We start from the raw sequence: 15,434 nt of genomic DNA on the forward strand, positions 1-15,434 counted from the left end.
TACAGTTCTGGCATACAGATCAGAAAGCTGCAGAGAATACATCATAAAGGGAACCAAGTACAATAAATGCCCACAGCAAAGTTCATCTTCTGAGTCCTAGTCCTAAATTTATCCTTCTTTCTCGTTTTATTTCTTCATCCCAGACCCCAACCTCTTCCTTACAGCAGCAAGGACTGCTTTATTCTACAGCTGTTTCTGAATGCCTGTATAGACAAAGACTTCTGGTACAACTGAGGTTGTCCATTCGGTCCACGTTAGCACAATCTTTGGGTCTCAGCTGTCCATATTTGGTTTATGTCTCTTGGCTCTGCTGTTCTCCTGATGGTGACTGTCTTCCGAGGGTACCCGACTCTCTGTGTTTGTCACAGACTCCTCTGGAAATTTCTGACCCTCAGCCAACACCTGTCGAATAGTCATGTTGATACGGGAAGACTGCAAGTACTTGGCACAGACTTGCCAATCTTCATCAGAGCTGTGCTCAATGACTGAGCCAACAGGAAGGTCTGTAGAAAGTGCCTGGTTGAGGCACGAAGGCAAAGCTGTCCCTTCAGGGTTGGGAAGGACACGGGGGACAGCATGGTACAGCAGACGGCTGAAGCCAGACATCACCATGATATCTCCACTGTGCATGAACATTGCTGTTGGGGCCTCTTCCCGCTTCAGGCCCCCAAGTAAAAATATGGAAGATTGTCCAAAACTAAAAATGGTGTGAGGATAGAGAGAGAAAAGAAATTGAGGTAGAGAAAATTGTATGTACAATAGGAAAATATTAGCAGCAACTGCATTTCTTTAGAAAACAACAACAAAAACAAACTAAACCAAAAATGCCAATGGACTCCTTGTTAGAACATGGAGAACATGGAAAACAGACCAAGAGGACTAGTTTACTTTAGACACAGCGTGAGCAGTTGCTCTGCCCAGTTTTGGTGTTCTGCTGAGGTATTTCATGCTTGTTGCTTAGTACCCAAATTGCCACTCTGCTGCTTTAGAACATAACTGTGCCCTGTACTGACAGCAATTCCACTGAGATGCCACATCCATACTATTTAAGCAGTCTTCAAGCAACCTATGTCCGTGAGCTACAGCTTCCCAAAATTCAGGTCTTTGGAGAATAATTATATGCTCAATTAACTAAGCGCATCATACTAACTTCCTATAACCATATATGATTATGGTAAATACAAATAAATAAGTAAATCCACCATGCCTTCAGTAACACTCAAATGGACTCACCTGAATGATAAAAGGGGACGAGAATGGTCTAGTTCAGACTCATCTACATGAATTCCCAGGGAAGAATCAAAGTGATAATAGTTCAAGATCCCTGCTTGGGCTTGGAAACCCCTGAATCCACAGGCTGCAGCCACTTGTTCTGACAAGAATGCAAGGTCTGAGGGGAAAGGAGTGTGATGATTTGCTGAGTACTTCTGGAGGAAGGAAAGTGGAAAAAAAAAAAAAAAAAAACAAAAACACAAAAAGAGCAAACCTAGAACATCAGAACAGCAAATGCAACCGGAAATAAACAATGAATCATATCTCAGAAATGTGGCAATAGTCATAAAGAAGGACTACAACATAGGTATGACAAAAGAAGTTTTCCTCAAATCATTTAATGCTAGGCCTATGCTGAACTTGCCTGAATTAACAGTCTTTCATTTTAATCATGGAGTTGAACATTATAATTAAACTTGAAGTTGATATACTAATACCAACATCGTGAGGATTTACCTCAGGTCATTCAGTCACCACCTAATTCTGCTAATTGAGAGTTCTGTATCTTACCAACAGAGCTCGTCTCAGAGCTCTTAAACATCCTTGAAAGGAGCAAAGATGTTTAAGACAAACCCACTTCTCCCTCTCTTCCTCAAGTGATTTTGACTGACAAGAGTGAAAGGGAGTAATCAAGTTTTCTTAAGGCCTCAAAATATTATGCTGATCTGGTAAATATAAGGCTGCAAACTGATTTGCTTAAGTGTCTGTAATATACTGATAGACTATACATAAGCACTCTGCTGTCCTGTCTCAGCCTCTATCTGACTCAATCTGCTGAACAAGTTTATCTGTCTCCATTATTGAGGAGCTCCAGAATAGCTGTTAGTACAACCTGAACTATACTGGTTCAGGTTGTAAGTTCAAAGTCGCATCTTAAGCAGACTTTTCCTGCTCTCATCCCTCCACTGAGGAGCAGCATTTCTCAGAAGTACCTGTCTTCGAACACGAAGGTCAATCTTGCTCTAAGTGCTTTTGATACATTCCCTTTTAGAAAGGTAAAAATGCTCACTTATGCTGAAATGGAGTCACAGGTCTACAGCCAAGCATATGCTACTGTGTTACCTTTTGAAGCAAAGAAGGCAGCAATGGGCTTTTGCTGTCAAATCCTCCACAGTGAATGCAAAAAGATGAAAATGTTCTTAGGAGCACGGTGTTACAGCCCTTCCTCCAGACTGTTGTGTAGGATCCTATGAACCTTACTAAATTTTATTCCATAATACGCTTTTTCTGTCTGCAATCCTGAGCACTTACATTGAAGAAAAGAAATAGAAAGGAATTAAACTGCAATACCTTGGTATCCCAATTGTAATGGTAACCGAGGGTCACCCAGCGCAACTTCTCCAGTAAGCTTCTGGGCTCACATTTACTGGAACCCTTCCTTCTGCAGAGACAAAATTGAAAGAAACAGGATACATGCTAATTTCTGAGAGATTTCATGATACTATAGTATGCAGTAATGAGATTCACTCATCCACGTGAGCCTGTTAAAACCATCAGTGCTAAACTTTTATTTTCATTTTCCTTTTATGCCACCGTTCATTGTTGAATTTTCTGTTTCTGAACTGCATTTCAGAACTAAAAATTCAGTTCATTCAACCTGCACCAGTTGTGGACTCTACTGCCAATTGCTGTTATATTTGTACTCTGGTGCCTAAGCTGGGATATCATACAGAGAAAACACAGTGAACTGGCACACACTTATAAGTCAGAATTAAGCATGTACTATTTGTGCAGCTGGAAAAGAATCTGTAAAGATCTAAAACGTATAAACACAAGAATGAAATATTTCAGGCACTTAATGGAAAATTACAAGAAAAATGTGTTAGCTGACAGTGAAGTATATGAAGCTGTAAAACACTCTCCTAAGCAAAAGGCCATTAGTTCTGCTGCTCGGTACTTTTACAAGAAGCCCTTAGGATGAATTAGCTCTGTAAGGTGACTTCAGATATGAATATATGCATCTTGTAATGTCAAGGAATTTAGACTATGGGTGTTTTCTATCCAGGATGTCACAGAGGACCAAAAGTACACTCGTTTGTTTTTTTTTTTTTGAGGAAAGAGCAGCATAATGCATACAGAACTGTTTTCCTCAAGTGATAACCCTAATGTAGTGACCTGTAACCTCACAACTATTTTCCCTTCGTACTTGAAGATGTGGAAGGCAGGAAGCCCATCAGGGATGGGCTTCTACTATGGCTTAAAGAAAAGTCCTCACAAAGTTACACCAAAGAGTACTACTGTAGTGAATCAAACAGAAGCATGCTAGCGACAAATACAAAAAAGAAGGCAGACATATCTCCTAGTCCACTTACACCAGAAATTTCAGTTTCTTTTCTCATGCTTAGTTGTGAGATATGGTAAAGAAAGAAAGGAAAGGAGGAGACAGAATTGAACAGTAGCGCCAGATGGTCGGCTCTCATTTACAGCCTCATTAGTTCAGCAAGACATGATCTTTACAAAACTGAATTAATGGTATCTGTGCTGCCATGGTCAAGTGTCAGCCAAGCATGTGCATTCAGCGTGTGTTTCTACTGGATACACAGCTTGTTTCTGCCCTTCACTGTATTGATCTTTAGTATTAGTAGCTTGTAAGCTAAGCTGGGAACAGGAATTAAAGGCCAGTTTCTTTACCTGTAGTGATTTTTTCACAGCTCACTGAATCTTGAAAGAAAGTCATCTTTCCAGTTTCCTTCTTTGTCACAGGGTAATAGCAACTGTAATTGCCATAATGCAGCAATACAGTAAGCATCAAATACATGTTGCTTGGAACAGTTTATGGAGCCTACCAACAAGTAACAACATTTAGAAAATTAAGAGGCCACAAGTCATTCCTCTGCATCTTCCAAACAGTAAATTAATGTTCATAATTAAACATTTTTTCACCTGCCTTCTGAAAATGCCCTTCATCTTCTTTAGCTACTGTGTTAATGTTCACACAGAAGCAGGAACACTAGCTCAGAAGGTCCGGATTCCCAGAATTTATTATTTTGCATATGATTTCACAGGTGATTGTTTAGAAGGGGAAAGACTGGGGTGTTACGTATTTGGAAACAATGAGTTCCTAAGCTTGTAGCAGAGGTGCTCCTGCAAGAAGACACTGAGAAGTTCAGGCTAAGCTATGTTAGAAAGAGAGCAAGACTGAAGATTATGAGGGGAGATGCTCTGAAGCATTCTCTTTTTTCTTTACTTGCTGATAAATGATTCCATCCATAAAATCCTCCCAACTGTTTTCTCACATATGCAGGCATATGTATCCCTCGCAAGGACATGCGTCCTCTACACTTTAAGTCCTCCACTTTGCAGAGAGAGCACAGTGTACATTTCTAGGAACTGTATGGACTCTCCCTACCTTATGATTCCTGCAAACAGCAGATATGTTATGATTCAAGCACACTTAGGTATCTATTTGATGGAAGATTAAAAAGCCTTGAAGAAGAAGATGGAAAGATAAAAAGCATTGGCAACAGACCTCCTTCTAGCTAAGCCTGCTTTTTCTCCACTCTCTGAAAAGTTCTCACTCCTAATTACCAGACAAGTTTGTTAGTTTGATCTGCTTCCTGCTAGGTAAAGCATCGATACAGCAGCTGCAGATGTAAAGAGCAAGCTGAATGCTTAATAAAACATGGTGTTCCTGCCAGCCATTGCTCTTCCAAATGCTCTTTTCAACTGAACTAGATTCAGCTGCAAATTAACCTCTGTTCTGATCATTCCAGTTGTGCAGGAGGTACTGCTGGGAAAGCTCTGTCAAGCTGGAATAGTACCCAACCTTTTTCAGCTGTAGGGCACAGTCCACAGTGCTTTCAAAGAATATTTTTTTCATATGTGATGGAAGAAAAAAAAAAAAAAAAAAAAAAAAAGGCATTTGAACTTCTGTAACAAATTCCAACTGAGCCTGGAAGACTCAAGTGCAGTTTAACTTCTGTCTCAGGTATGAATATTTAGAAGTTCAAACTTTGCTTTGGCAAATCCATTTCTTCTGGATGTTAAGAATTTTATTTATTTTTTTTTTAAAGAAAAATCTCAGCACATCCATTTTCCTAACAGGCTGTAGCAAAAGATGAGAGCTGCAGGGAAATCTGGTCACTCCAGCACATGACACAGCGTTATCAAAAATAAGCAATTAAATCAACAATGATAAATAATGATTATGTACTGTAAACAGCATCTAACTTCCTTTTATTTTTACAATTATTATTTTTTTAAAAACTTAGATTTTAACGTTTCCTGTTTGAATTTAAAACTTGGACAAATTCTCCATTAATCTCCAAATTGGGTAGAAGAAAGGCAGCTTTGTCTGCTACAGAACTCTGATCCTGTGGGGATCTTTCAGAGTAAACAAGATTGACATTAAAATGGCACACATTTAATTGCCATCTCAGACTGGATGAAAGAAAAAATCTGAAAATCAAAACATGGAAACTGGTCAGTTTGAGTGCATATACAAAAAAGTGAACGTACAGCTTTTCAATTACAGCATAGTAGATCTAGCAGCTGACTGGAAAAAAGAGCTTAGCAGGCACAGCATGTTTGGAAAGGATCTTAACAAGGATGCACATCATACAAAGATACATCTTTAACTTGGCATGTCTGATACGATCTGTATACTGCCAGCACGTACTCAGTCTTTTTCAGCTTCCTTTCCTCGCCATTTTTAAGTCAGCCTTCTCAGAGCTGAGCACTTCTGGCTCTGTTAGTTTTGACCAAAGGTTGTTTGGGACTCACCTCAGCTTTTCCTTGCTTTGCCCCCACAGATCAGCAGTCTTCTCAGGAGCCATATGCAGGTCCAGGTTGCAGACATTGGGTTTCTGGGTGTATAACTTGAGACACTGTTTCACCCAGTGACGCTGGCAGCCCGGAAGGAAAGGGTTTTGTATGAAAATAAACCCTGACCAGGAAGAAGAAGGTAGAGGGGGATGGGTGAGAAAGTATGGTTAGGCATATCCCTATTTTTAATAAAATCACAGCAAAGGAGAAGGGTTGGAGGTACTGAAAGAACACCTTAGAAATCTATTAAGAGGTCTGAAAGGTTAAGACCTACTGTTTTTTCAAAACAAAAAACGTATCCCTGTAAGTTAGAAGGCATGGAGGGCACTCAAAGGCAACAACATATCTGTGTAAAGCATACAGACTGCAGGTAGATAAAGGGGCAAGAACTCGGAAAGCCAGCTGCTTTGGAATAAATTTGATACTGAAATGCTTCAGCAGAATTCTTTTCTTTAACCCTTTAGTTACAGTTTTTATAAGTATTACAGCTATCGTAATGGTTAATTTATAGTCTTCAAAATGACCCTGTTACTGTCTCAGAATCACAGAATGGTCTGGGTTGAAAAGGACCACAATGATCATTGAGTTTCAACCCCCCTGCTATGTGCAGGGCCGCCAACCACTGGACCAGGCTGCCCACAGCCACATCCAGCCTGGCCTCGAATGCCTCCAGGGATGGGGCATCCACAGACTCCTTGGGCAACCTGTTGATTATGTTCACTTTTTTCCATTATCCACACAAGGATAAGAGCTGAACTCAACAGGCAGATGTTTAAAACATCATAGTTAAAACAGAGTCCCATTTTTCCTCTTTCCCTACGTTTCTTGCAGTGCAGTCTTGTTAACCAAGCGCTTCAATATCTCTTCCCCAGCTGCAGAGCACAGCTCAACTAAGTACCTTGGGTACCTCTACTTCACAAAGATCCCCATGCATCATCCCAAAAGCCAAGTGCTTCCTCTTTTACATGGCCCAGCACAGAACCAGAAACTGCTCCTACTGACATCTTAAAGATTATAACCAAACTAAGCTTGGAAACCAGTACACAGCACCATTTGTAGCTTTTCCCCATCCCCCCTTTCCTGAATCTGGGAAAGGATAATAAAGCACAATAATAAACCTCCACACAAAAAGAAATTTTGCAAGGCTTCCGGTATACAGCTTTCAAGTTTCATTTCTGCATACGAAGTTGTGCTGTATCAGCATTCTGTATTCATGATGCTGACACGTTCTTGAATTTTGTTGGGGGGGGGGGGGGGGGGGGAAGGGGGGTGTTTTTACTTTTGTTTTTTAAATAAGGGAATTACGTTTCAGAACTCATTAATTAAGTCTCAGAACTCATTCTGTCTTCTTATTGCTACTTCATTGCTCCTTCATTGTCATGAACTGCAGAGAGCAGTCCACAGGACAAAGTTCTTAGAATGTAAACTGTTTTCTCCTTTGCTTTGTGCTTATTTCCAAACACGTGTGGTTATATCAACCTTTACACTTTTGTATGGTATTACTCAAATGGAATGAAAATCAAACTGCATTCCAGCTACGTTGCTGTCATCTATTAATTAATAATGACTGCAAAATTTATCAACAAAATGAAGTAAATAAGTAGCTAATGAGCACAGTGATTTAGCCAAGCATTTCAGGCAGCTTTCAAGCAACAGCCCAAACAAGAGGGTTAGCACAGATGTAACTGTGGATCTGTTTGGTCCGTATCTTAACAGAAAGGAGTCCTTGCCATAAGATATGACATTGTTAGGCGTGTCTTATATTTAAGGATATATGAGGATACAAGCATATTAGGATTCTTTACTGGATTTTTTCCCCAACACCCCAGGGGTGTTTCCTTCCAAGACAAGATTGACAGCATTGATGAATGAGAGTGCTGAGAAGATGCTATTAATCTGTATCATACTTATTTTGAGAATCAAGGCTTTCTTTCAAAAACTGCCAATTCAGTAAGACTCACCAACACATTCACATACAAAGAAAGATAAGGATACAGCAGGAACGAAGGAAAAGGAGGTTTCAAGGTTTTGCCCTATTCTGTCTTTTTGAACTTGCAGTCATATCAAGGCAAACAGACAAAAATAGATGAAAAAGGAAGAAGGAAGTCTAGGTTTCTCAGCAGGATACAAACTTGCCTTGTGGCCTTTATAAAGCGGTAATAAAAGCATGGAAAAATCTTCCTGCCAGCATATCTCACAGACCTCAGAAAATTAAATTAAGTGGTTAGAAAAAGAGCCTTCAGTATAGTCATAAGACACCGTCATTCACTTCATTCTATTCCCTGCACCTTCAGTCTACAGGTAGCTTCCTTACAGGTCTGATTACAACAAGTTTCTTTGCCAGAAACATTAAATTTACTTTCTGTTGGCCTGTATATAGAACAGAGTAATAACACTGCCCTTTCTGTCAACAGCTTTTGATGTGCAGTTTTAAAACATTTTACTACCTATATGAATTACACTGTACTAGGGATGTATTGCCTCCAGGTGCTAATGAAGGAATTGAAGCCCGGAGGGCTAATTACACACAGAACTGAGAGCAAGAATCCAAGCATCGAAGGCAACATTTTTGGCCTTGAAAGAGCCCAAGTGAAATAAGCAAAAGAGGAATTCCTTGGGGATCTGTATAATAATAAAATCTGCCTCGAGGACACAAATGCAGTTTTTGTACTGCAGCAGAATCCTGCAGCACACTGAGTATGAAGGTCTCCAGCCTCAATCTTGGTAAGACAAGCAGGTGTCAATGAGAACAACCTGTCATAAAAGCAGTTTGTCTTGGAGGACAAATTGAGCCTGAGTCAGTAGTGCACCCTTGTGGCAATTAAGGCTGATTGCACGTTGGCCTATATGACTAAAAGCTACTTAAAGAGGGACTGCGAAGAACGGAGCCAGATTCTTCTCCAGGGTGCACAGCAAGATTATGGGAAGCAAAATTACAGCAATGCAGATTGTGATTAGATAAAAGGTGAAAAAAAGAAATCACAATGAGAACAGCTGAGCACTGGATCAAGTGCACAGAAAGTAATCTCTGTCCGTGGAGGTTTGCAGAACTCACCCAAACAAAGCTCCCAGCAACCTGATCTAACTCTCAAACTGGCCCTGCTTTAAAGCAGAGAGGATGGACCAGAGATCTCCAAAAGTCCCACCCAACCTGACATCTTTCTGTATCTCTAATAAGTGACCTGAAGATCTAGTATCAATTTCAGTTTATTTAAACAATGAACCTAACAAAATTATTCTGTACCTTACATAGGACAAGAGGTCAGTATTCACTTCCCGTATACCAGTAAATAGGGGCCATGCTTCAGGCCTGAAGTGGCTGTATTTCAGTTACTTATCTAATGTTTATGATATATGTTGAGGAGGAACTGATGCTGCATAAGTATAACATTTCTATCAAAGGCTTTGGCAATGTGGATTCTTTCCCACAAGGGATGGTCTGTTTGGTTAAGATACCATGAAACTACTGGTTCTTCTGTTCTAACCTCCATGTATCACTGCATCTCATCCTTTAACTGATGTGTTTGTCCTCCTGCACTTAAAAAAAACCAAAAAACAAAAAACATAACAGCAAACCAACAAGAAGAAAAAAAAAAAAAACCCAACAAATCAACATCACAAACATTAAATTATGCTGAGGTAAACCCAAGTAGATTTTTCAGATGGGGGAAGAAAGATAAAATGGAGGATGCCTGAATCAGAAACAACAATGTTGCAATTATTTTTCTTGAAATCAGAGCACCTACCTGGGTACCCATTGAGGCCGTAGGCTTTCCACCGGCTAACTGGTTGCAGTCCTGCCCTGCAGGCATCTTGGTCACTGACTGAAGAAACACTGAGCTGTGATCTGAACACCTGGTAAAAGAAAGCAGATCTGTTAAATGGAGGAAAAAGAAGCAATAGACACAAAACTCATTCAAAAACAGCACCTGTAGAGTGCTACCATATTCCACTCAAATAAAGGGAACCTTGTGAAAACAAGGGAACTGTTGTCTGAACAACTGCAACCAGAACAGGACACACAGGGCTACAAAAGAGCTAGTATCTACAGATTTTACAAGACTTAGGAACTGGGAGAGACAGCCTTCATTCATAAAGAACAATTTGTATTAAGAAAAAGATCTGCACTGTTTATCCATTTCCACATTACAGCTCAATCTGTAAAAACCATTTTGCTGAATATCAATCTCCATGAGAGAGCAATACGTAGTCCTCGTAACACTTTACATCTTCAAAGCATTTTCCAGTCACAGTTACTGCTCAGAATTCATAGGATAAATGACTGTTCTGATCTGTAATTACAAGAGAAAAGGGACAGTGATGAAGTTGCCAAAACAGTCTGATGTAAAGGACTGCAGAAGCCCTATAAATGCTGAATACCACATTGTTACCACCAGGGTAAGGAGCCCAGGGGTCAGCAGGATGTATTTTTTCAGTGTAGTACACTGGATTGCAATAATACCTGTTTCAACTGTAATAAGCCCACATTGTTTCTGAAAGAAACATATCCACCTCATTCTCACTGCTTTCCTTAGGACTGGGAACTTTCCCAGGGAGGACATAGTAGAGGTACACTGGTTTTGTTGCAACTCAATTCCCCAGTCCTGTTCTCTGTACAGAAATACAGCTTTATGTTAGGAATTGGGGAAATAAGCAGGGGGAGGTAGACAAGACTTCATTTTGTACCAGTTTAAAGCATACATGAAATTAAGGCCCAAGTGTGAGCACTCCCAAATGAGGCAAATGAGGTACAAATCAGTTGCTACAGGCTGAGAAAACAACTCTAAACCAGTACTGAGGGGCAGTTTCTGGCAACACACTCAGTTTTACCAACTTCTCAATTCTGCCAAAAGCAGCTCTGTAACTGCCAGCCTTGAAGAGCTTTATTCTGAGTCTTGTCTGCAGAACACACCCAAGAGGGAAACTGCTTTGACTGAGCCTTTACTGTTTTTCCATCTTCTCCAACTGCTTACACACCGGCTGCTGCCAGGGCTTCCCAAGAACAAGACCTGCTCCTACACTGAAAGATTGTATGTGCTGAACTAGTAAAATATGCCTTGTAGCAGAGCAGCTGGGGATGTCACACTTCACTGGAAATCTCCATCACTTGAAGCACTCTTCAGAGAGAAAAAGAACAACAGTATCTAGGCCAATCTGGCTGGCCTGCAGTCCTTCTTCAAGGGAAAAACTATATGCTATTAACCTGGGGGGAAGAGGAATCAAAGACTCTTTCACTAAAAAGCCGTCAGCTAATCCCAGAAGGTAAGAGGCACAAGAGACACAGAGAGAGAACAGATGCTTGTGATGCTTTCGAGGACTGCGAACTTCCCAGAAGGGCTGTAACGCCAGAATCCTTTGATAAAGTATTGCTGCAAGCTCAGGAAAGGCTGAAATATTAACAACTACTCTATTCAATGCTAGTGCCTGAACAATTTCCTATAGGTCAAGTTTTGTGTCCAGTAAACGATATCAAAACTATTGTCTGAAAAGACAGAGAAGTATGTATTATAATACAACAATAAAAATAAAAGGCTAAGTATTGGGAATATGAAAAACTAGGTCAGGTTTCATTTTAGCTATACGCCTACCTTTATTATTTGCATAGTCTCATAGGGAATCCAAATTTTAATACTACTTCAGGAGAGATCTGTTACCCTTTTATTAGGTGACAAAACAGGAGATGAGCTCCAAGGACCACTTTCCACAGCGCTTCACCCACATGGTGAAACTACTGAACCACACAGGGACAGCTTTCAGAGGCTCTCCCACTCACGGCTAAACCACGTGGTTGTTGAGACAACAGGAAAAGGAACCTCGCCGAGGGGAGGGCTGCCCCAGTTCCAGCCACGTGTCCCTCGGGCGGCAGAAACACACCCTGGCTCCTTTCTGGCTCTCCACGTTTTTCCAGGCCCAAGGTATCTGGCAGGCCCAGAAAACAGCGACAGCCTGTTTGGTTCTCTCAAGTAACACACACTTCTGGTGGAGGCTTTGGAGATCACACTGCCGCGTGGAAATTTAGCTAGCAGCAGCAATAAGGAGGCATAAGCAGAAATAGTATCTCTGCAGAGAGGATTTCTGTTACTGTGGCAGCTTCGGGGATACGCCCGCGGACACCAGCATCCCTCACAGCCCCCGGTCCCGTGGAGGAGCTCTGCACACCAGCACCACCCCCAGCCGTGACACCCGACACGAGGCGCTCCGCCGAGGCGGTGCCCGGGCCCGGGCCGCTCCGCGCCTCACCGTGGCGGGCGCCGCCGCCCATCGTGTAGGGCTCTGTAGGCACTGCCCTTCGTAAGGCGCCCACCTCCGGCCCCGTAAGGCCCTTCGGCGCCGCGACGACGCGGGAAAGGCTCAAGGACAGAGCCCGGATCCTCCCGCGGGTGGAGGCAGGCCGGCGCGGCCCCGCCGTGCCACCCAGCTGCCCCCGGCCCCACACTATGAGGGCGGCGACGGCGCGCCGTTACCTGCCCCCCCGGCGCGGAGAAATCCACCACCCCCCGCAGGTCCGCCGCGTCGCGCTGCCGGTAGAAGCGAAAGAGCCGGCGGAAAGCGTCCTCCCCGCCCTCCCGGCCCAGCGCCGCCGCCCCCGCCGCCATTTTGGTTGCGCCGCCGCGGTCGGACGGCGCGCGCGCTGCCGAGGCGGGGCGGAGCGGGGGAGCGCCGCAGCTCACAAGATGGCGGCGGTGCGTAGGGCAGCTCGGCATTCCCGGCGGGTCTTCGACATCTTCGTGGCCGAGGTTCCCTGGACGGTGTCGAGCAGTGAGTGCGCGCCGACTCACTCCCTCCCCTGCCGCCCCCCCCTCCCGGCACTCGGGGCTGCCGCGGCTCCGTCCCCTATGGCGCAGAGCCACGTAACCATGCGTCCATTTTTCCCGCAGAGGAGCTGAAGGAGTATTTCTCCCAGTTCGGGTCGGTGCAGAGGTGCCAGCTGCCCTTCGTAAGTATCCGCCGTCGGCCCCCGCAGCCCCCCGGCGTCCCCCGCTGCGCCCGGCCCGCGGGCTCTGCCCTCCTCGGCACCGGCTCTCCCAGGCCTCTCGGGGTTCACGGCTGCCGCGGGCTTTGAAAGCCGGGTTGTTGCGGCTGAACCTGGCAGGCGCAAAACGACCAGCGTTGTTTTTCTTACAGACCCAAAACAGAGCGTCATAGCGGGCGCTCTAAAGAAAAAATTGCATCCCTGCTGAAGCTCAGGCGGGGCTGCAGGGTCAGGACAATTTGAGACTACCAGCCCTGCTTTATTCCACTGTAATAGCTCGCGCCCCCTCCCAGCTGACAATGGAAATACGTGTTGTAAAGTATGAAGCCGACTTTTGAAACAGTTGTACTGGTCTCTTATTTCTGAATCCTTAAACAGGACGTGGATAGAAAGCTTAACAGCCTATGTAATAAAAACTTCCTACAGTAACCAGCTTCTTCCCTTAATCTGTAACTAGGACAAAGACACAGGCTTTCACAAACGTTACTGCTGGATTAAATTCTCATCTCCAGAAGAGGTTCAGAACGTGCTCCAGAAGGACTCCCACATACTGGAAGGCGCCAAGGTAACGGTTTCACTCCTTTAGTGCAGTAGCATACAGAGTTGGGTCTTTAATTCTGCTCCCTAGTGGATGCTGTAACATCAAATTAATGCCATACTTATTCAAGTGAAATTAAGCATTTTGCCACTTCAGTATACTTTTAGTGTTTCAAAAATTATTTATAGTTAGTTATTCCATTGTCTCAGCTTGACTACTTATAGCTGTGTAACTGTAATAGACCCACAGAGAGAAACCATGTCCAGACATAAAGGTCTTCCATTATGCTAAACTAAAGGAACACAGATGTGGTAAAGTTCTTCAGGAGCTGCTGTACAACCCTTTATCTATCTGTAATAAAGTATTCTGCAAGCAGACTCCAGCATCAAATTTGCATTCTAGGGAGAGGCTGGAATGTGACAGAATACAAAGCTAAGCTTTTAAACCAGTAAAAACAAGTGACAGTGCAGTGACAGCTGGAAGCTTGCTTTTGGTACAGTCTCTAAATAAGGTGAATTACTAAGGGGATTTTTATTGTAGACTTGCACATGCTTCAGCTGGCCTAGCTAAAGAGCAACCAGCAGGCTGCAGGAGAGATATTATCACTTAATGACTTTAAATACACATTATGAATTTGGCCTTATTGTTCTGACAAGCAATGTTGAGTACAGCCAGTTTGTAAGAGACTTCAGGGGGTCTTGCAAAATGTTGATTATGGCAAAGCATTTTGCTTCACATGGCTCGTCCTACAGAAGCCTTTGTTCAGTGTGGTTATTTCATGGTGTCTTACAGCTGGCCTGTGAGGTAACAACAGTGCAGAAGAAAAGCAAAACTTCAGTAGTAGTTTACTGAATTCTCTCTTAAGATGCAATAAGCCAGGCAATAGGCTAATACTAGGTAAGCTGAGTTGAAAATAACATAGGATGTTAGCTGTAGACAATTACCAAACTAAGTACTGTGACTACCACTGGTGAGTCTTTAGTGTGAGATTCTCAATTTCTTGCAGAATGTGCTGCATTTTACTCTTGAAGTTGCAAGATATCCATATTTGCTCACCCACCAGTGAAGCCATGGACTGTTAACAGGAGGTGCAAGAGCTAAAATGCTGCTTTTTTAGTGGAACAGAAGGCAGTTTGTTTTTTTTTTTTTTTATAATAAAAAGACAAGCCTCTCTAAAAGCAGAATATGAGCACTTCTATTAATTCCACTTGAAATTCCAAACTTCTAAGATGTGTTTTGCATGACCACAGCTAGTCTTATCAGTAAGTTTTATTAATATTCCTTCCAGGACTCAGCAGCTGTCACTATAGATCTCACACATTAACATCTTTTATATAAACATTTCAGAAAAATTAGAAATAAAAAGAAGTCAAAGTTTCTTGCCTAACGTGAACGATTTCCATTGTTTTCAGCTAATTCTCAGACAACAGCAAGGTAGAAGATACCTTCAACCAAAGAGAGAATCAATGTGAATGAACTGTGGAAAGAGGCTTTATTTCACTAAATGTAAAGAAACTGAAATAAAGATTATGGAGAAACTGTGAGTATTGGATTTAAAACAGAATCCAGCTGCTTCCCTTCCTTGTTCAAATAAACTATGGAACAACACAGAAACACAGGTATAAGCTCTCTAGCATCTATTACAGCATGATACAGTAATTATTTACAGTGGGAGAGCTTGTAACAAATGAAATAAAAGCTTCAGCTACTTAATAAAACCATGGCGGTGGGAAGGGGCTACATTCTTACCCTGAGATGCTGGGCAACAGGGAATTAGCAAAGTCAGAGAACTTGCTATAGAACAGTTCCCCGGTGAAACATTTCCAAGCAGTCTCCATTCTTCATAGGAAACTCCTTGGTAGAGGAACTAGTGTGTGTATATACATC

General features: G+C 42.6%; 2 protein-coding genes across 2 annotated transcripts; one reads left to right on the forward strand and one right to left on the reverse strand.

Moving 5' to 3' along the window:
* Positions 1-273: 273 nt before the first annotated feature.
* On the reverse strand, positions 274-12,795 carry ALKBH1 (alkB homolog 1, histone H2A dioxygenase; the record flags this gene model as incomplete). Its single annotated transcript, XM_079537693.1, has 6 exons — positions 12,501-12,795; positions 9,783-9,891; positions 5,995-6,157; positions 2,563-2,653; positions 1,234-1,427; positions 274-697 (listed from the first exon to the last, which is right to left on the reverse strand). The coding sequence occupies exons 1-6, from the start codon at positions 12,738-12,740 to the stop codon at positions 274-276; spliced, it is 1,221 nt and encodes a 406-aa protein (XP_079393819.1). The 5' UTR covers positions 12,741-12,795.
* Positions 12,697-15,030, forward strand: SLIRP (SRA stem-loop interacting RNA binding protein). The gene is made up of 4 exons (XM_079537694.1): positions 12,697-12,795; positions 12,915-12,973; positions 13,467-13,574; positions 14,960-15,030. Exons 1-4 carry the CDS (start codon positions 12,711-12,713, stop codon positions 15,017-15,019), a joined length of 312 nt encoding a protein of 103 aa, XP_079393820.1. The 5' UTR covers positions 12,697-12,710; the 3' UTR covers positions 15,020-15,030.
* The last annotated feature ends 404 nt before the right edge of the window (positions 15,031-15,434 follow it).

The sequence above is a fragment of the Tetrao urogallus genome (assembly GCF_951394365.1).
Source record: "Tetrao urogallus genome assembly, chromosome: 6".
Classification (NCBI taxonomy): domain Eukaryota; kingdom Metazoa; phylum Chordata; class Aves; order Galliformes; family Phasianidae; genus Tetrao; species Tetrao urogallus.

Excerpts from the sequence above, each read along its gene's own strand:
- SLIRP (XM_079537694.1), top strand. The coding sequence starts at position 12,711 with ATGGCGGCGGTGCGTAGGGCAGCTCGGCATTCCCGGCGGGTCTTCGAC. Across the intron at positions 12,796-12,914 it reads TCCCTGGACGGTGTCGAGCA|AGGAGCTGAAGGAGTATTTC; the intron begins GTGAGTGCGCGC and ends TTTTTCCCGCAG. Across the intron at positions 13,575-14,959 it reads ACATACTGGAAGGCGCCAAG|CTAATTCTCAGACAACAGCA; the intron begins GTAACGGTTTCA and ends CATTGTTTTCAG.